Source organism: Mytilus galloprovincialis, chromosome 5 (genome assembly GCF_965363235.1).
Source record: "Mytilus galloprovincialis chromosome 5, xbMytGall1.hap1.1, whole genome shotgun sequence".
In the NCBI taxonomy this organism is placed as follows: Eukaryota; Metazoa; Mollusca; class Bivalvia; order Mytilida; family Mytilidae; genus Mytilus; species Mytilus galloprovincialis.
This window is the reverse complement of record NC_134842.1, coordinates 55,565,117-55,577,656: the sequence shown is the minus strand read 5'-3', so window position 1 is coordinate 55,577,656 and position 12,540 is coordinate 55,565,117. Positions and strand designations below refer to the sequence as shown.

Genomic DNA, 12,540 nt, shown 5'->3' with positions numbered 1-12,540 from the left:
GTCTAATATGTTATCTTGACGTGTTGGTTCTTTTACTATTTGTGTTAGACAGTTTTCTTCAAGTGCTTCTATAAACTTGTTATTGGTTTCCATACTATAGTTGTGTGGTTTCTTTATTTGAAAGTTGTTATCTTCGTCTATTTCCCATTTTATGTCTGGCATGTTGAAATCACCAGTTAGTACTAGATTTGGTAGATTATTTGAATGTGTTAGCCTGGTTAACGATGTATTTAAGCTTTCAATGGATGCTATATTATTGTCTGGTGGTCGGTAATAGCAGCCTGTATAAAGTGGTTTACTTCCTTTTATCTCAATCTTATTACAGCATATTTCACAATCGGTGTCTAGTGTGATTTCAGCTGTAGATAATAGATCTTTTCTTACCAAGTTTAATACCCCTCCACCTTCATGCCCTACTCCAAATATACGATCTTTTCTGTATACTTCATAAATATTTGTATCAATGAGTTCTGCATTTGAGATGGTTTTATCAAGGTGTGTTTCGGTTGCATGTATTATATGGGGTTCATGTGTATCTATAAGTGTGGTAAATTCGTTTCTTTTTTGCTGACTTCTCAAGCTTCTACAATTGACTGTCATGATTCGGATGTTATTTCTTCGCCTTGTTGATGAGTCATGTATTTCTGCTGAGTCATGTGATGTTTCAATTTGACTTTGTATTTCTGATTCAGATATATTTCCCAATTCGTTAAAAGAATTTTGTTGGACAAGATCATCTTCTATTTGCCCTGATGTATCTGACAGGTTTATTGTGGAACAAGATGGACATTCCCATGAGAATACTTTTTTGTTCATGAATGAGTTATACATTTTCGGTGTGATACCGCCACATTTAATGTGTACCCAAAAGTTGCATTCATCACATTGTATTGATCTATGGTTTATGGCCACAGGTTTTTTACATATACCACACGGATTGCGTGTTGGACCTGGATTAGCATGTATGTCATTTGCAAGTATTAGCGTAAGCAGCAGGAATAACTTAGTTGGTTTAGTATACTTATTTAAGTATGTAATTTTTATTTTCTGCATACAGAGACCTAAACTTGGTGTTAAACTATTCCAAGATTTGATGTTAAGATGTTGTCACCATGTTGGATGTACACACTAAATTTTAAAAGTTCTATATGAACAGATGAACTTATCTGCTTTCTGTAAATCATTTTTATATTAGCTATAAAATACATTGATTAAATACTACTATTTAATAATAAATGTTTAAAAGTCATCAATATGTGCTAATATTAAAATATCAAGTGTTATTTGGTCATTACAAGTGTTATTCGGATATTAACAGTGTTATTCGGTCGTTTGAGGTACCGGTCTTGGTCTTGACTTATATTGGTATCACATTGGTGTCGTCGTCCGAATACTTTTGGTTTTCGCACTATAACTTTAGTTTGTGTAAATAGAAATGTATGAAATTTAAACACAAGGTTTATGACCACAAAAGGAAGGTTGGGATTGATTTTGGAAGCTTTGGTCCCAACAATTTAGGAATTAGGGGCCAAAAAGGGCCCAAATAAGCATTATTCTTGGTTTTCGCACAATTACTTTAGTATAAGTAAATAGAAATCATTGAAATTTAAACACAAGGTTTATCAACATAAAAGGAAGATTGATTTTGGGAATTGAGGTCCCAACAGTTTAGGAATTAGGGACCAAAAAGGGGCCCAAATAAGCATTTTTCTTGGTTTTCACACCATAACTTTAGTATAAGTAAATAGAAATCTATGAAATTTAAACACAAGGCTTTTGACCATAAAAGGAAGGTTGGGATTGATTTTGGGAGTTTTGGTCCCAACAGTTTAGGAATAAGGGGCCCAAAGGGTCCAAAATTAAACTTTGTTTGATTTCATCAAAAATTGAATAATTTGGGTTCTTTGATATGCCGAATCTAACTGTGTATGTAGATTCTTATTCTTTGGTCCCGTTTTCAATTTGGTCTACATTAAGGTCCAAAGGGTCCAAAATTAAACTTAGTTTGATTTTAACAAAAAATTGAATTCTTGGGCTTCTTTGATATGCTGAATCTAAACATGTATGTACTTAGATTTTTGATTATTGGCCCAGTTTTCAAGTTGGTCCAAATCAGGTTCCAAAATTAAACTTTGTTTGATTTCATTAAAAATTGAATAATTGGGGTTCTTTGATATGCCAAATCTAACTGTGTATGTAGATTCGTAATTTTTGGTCCTGTTTTCAAATTGGTCTACATTAAGGTCCAAAGGGTCCAAAATTAAACTAAGTTTGATTTTAACAAAAAATTGAATTCTTGGGCTTCTTTGATATGCTGAATCTAAACATGTACTTAGATTTTTGATTATGGGCCCAAGTTGGTTCAAATCAGGATCCAAAATTATTATTTCAAGTATTGTGCAATAGCAAGAAATTTTCAATTCCACAGTATTCAGCAATAGCAAGAAATCTTCAATTGCACAGTATTGTGCAATAGCAAAAAAATTTCAATTGCACAGTATTGCGCAATAGCAAGAAATCTTCAATTGCACAGTATTGTGCAATAGCAAGTATTTTCAATTGCACAGTATTGCGCAATAGCAAGAAATATCTAATTGCACCATATTGCGCAATAGCAAGAAATTTTCAATTGGAGTTATCTTTCTTTGTCCAGAATAGTAGTTGAATCAACTTAAATCATTGTTTTATACAATATACAATGTATATTCACTTTTACTACCAACTGATAAATTAAAACAATCTTTACCATTCAGTGATAATAAGCACTTTTTTTTACATTTTAATATTTTATGATGTATTTAAATGAGTAGTTATTGTTGCAAAATTTTCGCACAGACTTTTTAAAATCACTGAAACAAGTAATTTGAGAAGTTAAAATTGAATCACTTCAATAAGTGTTAAATAACAATTTTTGGATATTTTTCCCACAAGCTTGATTTTTTTATTGGTAAAAAGACCAGAATTCCATTGAAAAAACAACTATGTACATGCAGAAGTTGTCATTTGCTTGATAAGCCTGCCAGTTTTTACAGTTTATTTGAATATGCAAAAACTGGAATAATTTGTAGATCAGGACATAACCTTAAAATAAATCATTCTAATTCTAAAGAAAACCAATCAGGTCACCTTATATTGTTGACCTTTGTCTGATAGTAAGAGTAGTTAATGAATATTTGATTACAGAACAATTCCCCTTGAATACTTTTAAAAGCTTTAGCGCACTAACTTACTGCCCAAGCGCACTGGTGAAATTGATATCCAAAGATAAAGGGATAATTGATTTATGTAGGAAAATTATAGAAAAGTTTGTGAAAATATGGAAAATCAATGAAATTAGCATTTGAAGATCAAAGGAAACACCAAAATCACTTAAATAGGTGATAACTGAATATAAAAAATCACTGAAATAGGTGATAATGAAATCACTTGTTTAAGTAGCACCCCTGACTGGTAAATAAAAAGAAAATGTCTTCAAACATTTTTTTGAGAGGATTAATATTCAACAGCATAGTGAATTGCTAAAAGGCAAAACAAAATTTAAGTTCATTAGACCACATTCATTCTGTGTCAGAAACCTATGCTGTGTCAACTATTTAATCACAATCCAAATTTAGAGCTGAATCCAGCTTGAATGTTGTGTCCATACTTGCCCCATCTGTTCAGGGTTCAACCTCTGTGGTCGTATAAAGCTGCGGCCTGCGGAGCATCTGGTTCACTCTTAAATAAATATCTCTGATATAAGGCATGATAGGCAACCACAATTGACTGTTATACATGTATATATGTAATTGCCACTTTAGAAACCTATTCATAGTAAACATCAAAAACATGGAGAAAGTAAATGCTCTCTACAGTTGGACTATACCTGCACCATATTTATTTTGCTTTCTAAGTGATGGTTTGTAGTCCTCATAAAATTAAGCAAATTGGTACAAATGTATGCTACACAAGTATTATGAGTACAGAATTAAATGAAAACTCAAACAATGTTGAAAGTAATCGGTAGGATTGGTGCTAAAGCAAGATGCAAATATAATTATGATGTAAAGCATAAACTTAACCAACAAGAAGTTGTTGTTTAATGACTGTATTGAGGGTATTGGGACAGAGGTTGTTTGCTGTTTGTCAACAACAAAAAAACGACAGCCATGGGTTTTAAAATCTAAAGATTTCTAAAATATTAATGTTTGTCAACTTTTTTTAGCTCAATATACATGTCATCAATCTAACAAGTCGTGCTTGTGTCAATTTCTATAATCCAGACATGTTTTTTGTACCAATGTGTTCAAAGATTCTTGGGCTTTCGATATTATTGAATTCACAGTCTAAATTTCCTGACCCAAAGTCATTGTATAAATTAAAAAAAAACAGATTTCTAATCATTTTTGACATACCAGATTTGCCTTCTTGGACACCGCGTTAAAACCCGAATATTTCATGCCCTTCTCGTAAGCTATCTCTATTCTCGGTACACAAGGTTGTCATCATAGAGCAGCTGAATATTTCGACTTAATCACTGTTAATCATTTTCGTTAGAAGCAATTCAAAACCGAAATTTGAAACAGGAAGTTTTGAATGAAACAAAATTATCGATGTTTATCGGTAATGGACATAAACAAAATCCGGAAATCGTAATTTCTTCAAAATAAAAATAATCGAGGCGGGACGATTTCAGAGGGGTGGGCGGGGATGAAAATCTATCAATTAATTTTAAATGGCCTAAATGAGAGAGGCAAAAAGTAATAGTAAAATTGTATAAGATACCTGTAAAAGGACTATGTTTGGCTTCAACTCAAAGTCTTATGTCAAATCTAATGTCTTTACTAATCTATAAACAAAACCCACCAGTAACATGTACCTGAAAATAATATAAACAAAATAATAGAAAACACAAAAGTCATGATAGTTAAATATAACAATCTAATCCTGTTCTCTTTTCAATAGAAATGTTCAAGTCAAATAATAACGAAAGTAAAGGCAATTTATAAAAGGTCATAATATCAAGTAGTATTTATCTGATCTTTCTTCTCATATTTTTTTATTGTCAGTTACACCAATTACAAAAGGCTTGAATTCAAAAGTCCTTTTTTCAAAACAACGTAAGATGTCTTGTCCAGAAGTTTAAAAGCTAGTATTGCGTCTGGTAGTCCCATATCATATTTCTTACATTTATTATATATATCTCTGCTCAAATTCAATGATATTATCAGACATGCTTATAATTACATCCTCTCCTCTGTGGAACTGATCAAATACAGTATAAGCAGCATAAGCCTGATCTATTTTATCCTTCTCAAAAAGCTTGTTCAACTCAGTTATTAGCTTATCTACTCCTTCATCAACATTTAAATCACTTGGATCTACCTCTAGGGCCACTTCCCTTGGCTTTCCTTGTAATGACAAAGCTAAAGCCAAACCTGTCTTCTTCTAATCCAGATCAGTCGCGAGTTGCCACGTTTTTACCTCATTTTTCCATTGTTGATAACTCTTATCTTTGGTTAAACCTGATGGGTTCTTGAAACTAAGTGCTGTTGCCATCTTTATTAGTTCTGCCATCACTGTTAAATGACCATATTTGGCCTCAACACATAGGCTAATGTCTTTACTAATCTATAAACAAAACCCACCAGTAACATGTACCTGGAAATAATATAAACAAAATAATCATGATCATGATGATAATAGAAAACACAATAGTTATCAATACTGTGAAAAAAAATCTAACAAGTGTTATTTGTGGTACATGTATGTCTAATAAGTTACGAGTTTCCTTTTTAAGACACAAATTTTCAAATTAGGTCAATGTTATTCAGACGCTCTTTTGACTTTATGCATGAAATGAAATAAGATCACATAACTCTGAGAATCATTAAGACTTTCATATAAAATTTGACCAATCGGAAACCTAGATAAATTATATAATGATATAGAGAGTTGGGAAGATACCTTTTACTGCGAGACTTTTATTACCAATTCCGGTAGACAAAATAATTACGATTGACATACTTGGGTAGGATTGCTACAGATGATTCCGACAACAAAAGTAGGCATGTTATACACCATTGTGTAGAAAAATCAATTTAGATATAGGACATAACAAGTTTTAGTAGGGTTGACAACTGAGAAATCGGCATACAATGGAATTTCGCAACTGGCAGCCATTTTTCAAAAAGTGGGTTAAGTACATTGTACCTTGTGTTACAAAATGTATATTAAGGCATATAGGGAAAAAAATTCTGAGACAAGTGCCTGTGAGACAAATGTAGTTCATAATTACTATTAACATGATTAAGCAAATTAAATAAAAAAACAAAATAATTTCTTCCATTTTTTTAAAACACAATTTTTTTAAACCAATCTGTAGATGAATCCAGATTCATTCTGAATTTACTATCTTCTTGTCACTTCCCTCTAATAAGAATTTGTACAAATCCTTGGTTCAAACTTTATAGAAATGAATTCCAAATACATTTTGTATAGTCGAAACGTTTTATAAGGATAATGATAATGCCGTGTAACAGTCTTACAAAGTTCAACCAGTTCATTTATATTGTGATTCCTAGTTTGAGAAAAAGGGGCCCAAATATTGTTGATCAGGAATTTCCCTGAGACTGAAACTAATTGAAGTGAAATTTTGAACTAGATTTTCAGATCTTATATCCTAATCTTCATATTTAAGTGCCATATCAGTCAAACCATAATTACTGCCTTGTAAATTTATGCCTTAGTCCTTCAAAGTCTGACAAAGATGTATAGCTAGTAATATACATCCTAGCTTAGTCCCTTGCTGTTACACGCATAAGTGACTAAAGCCCTCAAAATGCTAGCTTAAACCCTGCATGTGATATTTGGTATGCATGTTTTTACCAGTTGTCATTTTGCATAGATATAGGAAGATGTGGTATGAGTGCCAATGAGACAACTCTCCATCCAAATCACAATTTATAAAAGTAAACCATTATAGGCCCAGGTACTGCCGTCATCATGGAGCCTTGGCTCACACCAAACAGCAAGCTATAAAGGCCCCCAAAAATTAGTAATGTAAAATCATTCAAGCGGGAAAACCAACAGTCTAATCTACATTGTATATAAAGACGAGAAACATGTATGAACTACAAAACCAAACGACAACCACTGTACATCAGATTCCTGACTTATGCATGTTTGTTTGTGCAACGTTAACACTGTATAAACTTTCCTTAAACATGTTAAATACAACCTAAATTGCTTCTTATTTTTCTTATGATTAAAGAACAGCTTGGGTAATGGCTTCATTAATATTGTTTTTATGCCCCGTTATACATTTTGTCATAGCGGGGATTAAGTTTGACCATTGTCCATCTGCACATCCCTACATTCAAAAGTTGGTTTCTGCTCCCTTACCATGCTTACTTTTGTTTGCTTCAACCACATGTTATGAAACTTATACAAAATGCTTCTTACCGCAAAGCACAAATCAAGTCTGAATATGGTGGAGTCACTTCATCAGTTGTAGAGTTATGCCCCTTTACAAATGGAAAAGCTGCTGAATTTTGTTTTTCTGTTCTCAAACTTTATTTTGCCTCAACTTAATGTTATGAAACTTACACACAGTGACAATGCTTATTACCAAAAAATATTTGAATTTTGGTGGAGTCACTTTAACTGTACTTTGTTATTCTTTGGCTTTATAAATATTTTGATATGAGCGTCACTGATGAGTCTAATGTAGACAAAACGTGCGTCTGGCGTACTAAATTATAATCCTGGTACCTTTGATAACTATATTCTAGAGATTTGCTTCTTTAAACATGTTAAAAATGGAAAAATTGCAAATTTTTTTTGTTACAGTAGTCTAACCTAAGTTATCCTCAACCTAATGTTATGAAACTTTTGCACAATGCTTATGACAACAAACACAGATCAAGGATGGTGTCACTTTTACTAGTACTGATCTGGAGTTATGTTCCTTTACAACTGGAAAAATGCTGAATTTTTCGTTTCGTTTCTCTTAACTTAAGTTTGTTTCAACCAAATGTAATGAAACACAATAGTAATTACCACAAAACTCAGACCAAGAACAAATTTGTGTAAAGTCAGTTTTACTGTTCTTCAGTTATGTTCCTTTATATGATATATATGCAAGACAGGGCATCATCTGTGTCCATGAGACACATTCCCCATTTATTTTTTTCCGTGTTTGAAGAAAAGCCATCAATAAATTGTAAACATGTTGATTATTTAATTGATAAATGTTATTTACTTATGATGATAATAGAAATAGACAATAAAAATATTGTGACAAGAACTGCCTTAGTGTTCTTGTGGTAACCTTCCCATTTAGATTTGCGGGATGTCATAAATTAGTTGATTGGGATCAGGTCAAACCAAAATACTTTTATATCATAATTGTTATATAAATGTGCTGCTTCTTCGGCAAGCACTTGTTGACCATGTTGACATACAAAATGTATACAGATATATATAAACATGTTGAAGTAATTAGAACAAATAGATATGAGAAGATGTGGTATGAATGCCAATGAGACAACTCTCCATCCAAGTCACAATTTGTAAAAGTCAACCATTATAACATGTATAGGTCAAGCAAAGTACAGAACATATATGTATTAACAATCAACACATGATCAAGCTCAGCATGTCCCCATTACACATAAAACAGGGTTAATATTCATATCATAATACTATTACATAAATGTATTTGTAAATATGTTTTGTTCTGACCTTCAATTGCAAGTGACCATGCATTCAATTTGACACTATTAACATGTGTAACATTCATCTGTCTATTACATGTATATCATTTTTCATCATTATATGTTTATATTTAGACTGTGATTTACCATACACTGACAACAAGCTTGTGTCCAGTAGACATTGTAGTATACAGAAAGATGAAAGTGGTAATGTCTGGCTCTGTGATTCAAGGTATAAATGAAATTATCAATTATCAAATTGTGTACATTTATCTGTCTATTCATCCAGTAATTGATCAGGAAAGGACAGGTTTTAACAGTAATGTCCTATCAAACGTCAATTTACCACCAGCATGGTCTAGTATTGGCTGCTTTAATTTATGGCCAAGATTTAAAAAAACAGCATGAGTATTTCTCCAGGAAAATAAATAATTGACTGTTGTTTGCGAATAAACATGATAAATGTCCAATATCCAATAGTTTATGAATATTCAGGATGATATCATTGACTTCAACAATGATTTGAACATGCAAGATTTATCAGACAGAGATGAAGAACCAACTTCAGACTTTTAGTTCCAGTCCAAATTTATTCCTCCAGAATCAATATTTTAAGAAGTAAAAGTTTGGTTTCTCCATTTGTTCTCCATTACGCTTATGACCTTTCAAGTTTTCAATTAAAATTATGGAGATGTGGGATTGATGAGACGAACATCCTGACATAAAGAAAAAAAGAACAAAGAAAAAAAGAACAAAAAAAAACACAATGTCAGTGTATAGCCACAAGAATAAGCTTACATACTGTATAGCCCTGCATATATAGTAAGCAGTACATGTACATGCAAGAAATTCACATGCACTTGTTTGACTTAAAACTTAGCCATTAAAGAGTATAAAACATATACAGCCTTTTTTTTTAGGTTTGAAGTTTCATATTACTTTAAAAAAAATGTGAGATTTATTTGAAAATTACCATATGACAATGTATGAATCCTATCATCATTCCAAATTTAAAAAATAGATAATACAAATGTATTACTTCCAAAAATTTAACAGGACAAGTATATGTATAACAGTTATGAATCTTTTAACGTCATGTATTGTAATAACACTGCATTTCATGAATTTGCATTGATAAATCTTCTGATCCACAGATTCCAAATAAAATACAAATTTAGAAAATGGTTTGAAATAGTGATGGATCATTCCATTAAGTAGTTTGATTTTGTTTATAATTTTAGCACAAATGGAACACTACTAAATCTGAAAGTGAAGATTTCAAAAGGAAATGTAAGTATTAACAGTGAATGTGTTAACATTACAATAAAGCAATAATGATATTGCAATGTTAAAAAAGCAATATATGTATTTTAAAATTATAATTAAAATCTATTTAAGTAGACATGTGTGTACCAGATATTGATGTACACAATACTGACATTTTTCCACCACAGACCAAATGACAAAGCCATTATAAGGTCACTATAAAGTCTTCAACAATAAGCAAAACCATTACCACACAGCAAGCTTTAAAAAACCCTGAAATTTTAAATGCAAAACAATCAAAACGAAAAAAATAAAAACCTGATTTATGTACAAAATAATAGTTATAACACAAAACAAATATGATGTAAAGCGTTCACTGAAATGGTAGAATTTTCTGGCAAAGTAAGTTTATTGCCATCTAGGTTATTTTGTTGATTTGTAAATAGAAAGATCACTGCAGACAGATACACAAAGACATATAGATATATATATTATATACATGGTATAAACTAATTCTTTTTCTTATCATTATGTTACTTATTAACAAGACTTTTCGTTCATTGTTCTGACATTTGATTTTGAAATTATCCATATTAAAGTCTTGTTTCATATATATACAATATAATGTTATTGACATACTGAATTATTAAGTTATGTACTGAAAATGTTGAATTATTCTTTTTTCTTTTATCACCATTTATTAAGTAAACTTGTTTGTCATAATTGTAGGACTCATTATTTAAAATTTATAGTTTATGAACCAATGATGAGAACCTTGTAAATCTTTTATTTCAGAAGAAAGAACTACAGCATGGAGATGACTTTTATATTGTGTACAAAAAGGGTGAAGAAGAAAAAAGTAAGCTGGGTTAATAGCTATTTAGAACTCTTCATATAGTGTGGGTGCTTGTACATCACTAAAAACCATATAATATGTTGTCATCTTTTAGCTTCATTAAAGACTGTTATAATAATATAAATTTATTTGGCCAAAAACATAAATCTTTAACATACATGTCATTACAATAATATAAAGAACAGATACCATACATTGGTTTTCCCATTTGAATGGTTTTACACTAGTAATTTTGGTGCCCTTTATAGTTTGTTGTTCATTTTGTTCGGTGTGAGTCAAGGCTCCATGTTGAAGGCCGTATATTGACCTATAATGGTTTTCTTTTATAAATTGTTATTTGGATGGAGAGTTGTCTCATTGGCACTCACACCACACCTTCCTATATCTATATACAAATACTTATTCAGTTATAGTTAGGAAAATACATTTAATGGTAGGCCACAAAAATTAAATGTCTCGCATATTTTAAAGTCACTGATGCAAAATATACAAAAATAAAATTAAGAAATAATTCATGGGGGCTTGAATGTATCGTGATTTTACCACGGGTTGGCCCTTTATGACAAATATTTTACCCTGAGTGATAGTGAGGGGTAAAATATCGGCATATAGGGACAACCCGTGGTTAAATCACAATATATATTCAAGCCCCCATGAATTATTTCTATTCTAACAGGACAAATACTGTAATTCTTTTAGATTGAAGCACTCTAGGTAAGAAATTATGTCAGAAAAAACAGTTTTATAGTACAATTTATCATGATTGATATTTTTGACATTTTAGATGTTGGTTTTGTGTACCAGAGCATGGCAGAGCTTGCTAAAGAAGATTCATCAGAAGCAGAACAAACCCAGGAATATGAAACGGATGCCAATATATTGGATGCTACTGTTGCAGGTAGGCTTGACACTTTTCTTTTATTGAGGATAATTTCGAAGCACATGAATTTCCTTTTTGGCAAAACAATAAATGCTGGGTTACTGTCTTATTTAGTTTTTCCCAAATCTCCAGTTCCTACAGTTATTTTCATGGTTTTATACAAAATTTCTGATTGCTCTAGCAGTTGTTTATCAAATAATAAGTAATAAAATGTTAGTTTACTACCTATTGACACAATTCTTGGCATAGAAATAAAGTTATGACTTACCCCCTGCTAATTATAGAGGGTCTATGCTTGGTTGTGGACATTTGTTTGTTCTAAGCAAGTTAGTGAATTTAAATGTAATTTTAGAAAAAGATTCAGACAAACTGGCATTTTGATTTTCTATTCAATATTTTTAAATACTGATTTTGCATGTACTAAAGCAAAACTTGTGACATGTCTTTATCCCTTTCTGTATATGGCAGATTTTACAATAAGAAGGAAATATTGTTTTTTTGTATCCATCAAAAAAGCAATTGCTGAAACTGTGAAACAGACTGTGTAATGGAGTAATGCATTATGGTATTGAATAAAATGTGTCTTTCTGAGTAAATAAAAATAAAAATTACTCTGTGTTTGTGTTTTTTGTTAGAATTAGAGGATTTTCAATTTCAAAATATTGGACATGGAATAGACATCATGACCTACTTTACTGACATCCAGCTTATTTGGAGTGGAATTTTGAAGTATTATTTATAAGTGGAGCCTAATAACATGGACTTCTATTTTAATAAAAAGTCTTCTTTTGTGTTTTAATCATAACTTTAAGGCAGATTTTTATTGGTAAAGGCTAAAAAAG

At 31.3% G+C, this 12,540-nt stretch overlaps 1 protein-coding gene across 1 annotated transcript in view; it reads left to right on the top strand.

The window, feature by feature from the left end:
• Window positions 1-12,540, top strand: part of LOC143076066 (E3 ubiquitin-protein ligase CHFR-like) — a 48,598-nt gene that overhangs the window by 2,786 nt on the left and 33,272 nt on the right. The window contains exons 2-5 of the mRNA XM_076251698.1: window positions 8,832-8,928; window positions 9,938-9,986; window positions 10,758-10,821; window positions 11,603-11,716. Of these exons, the coding sequence (XP_076107813.1) occupies window positions 8,832-8,928; window positions 9,938-9,986; window positions 10,758-10,821; window positions 11,603-11,716 (324 nt within the window). The remainder of the gene's footprint in view (window positions 1-8,831; window positions 8,929-9,937; window positions 9,987-10,757; window positions 10,822-11,602; window positions 11,717-12,540) is intronic.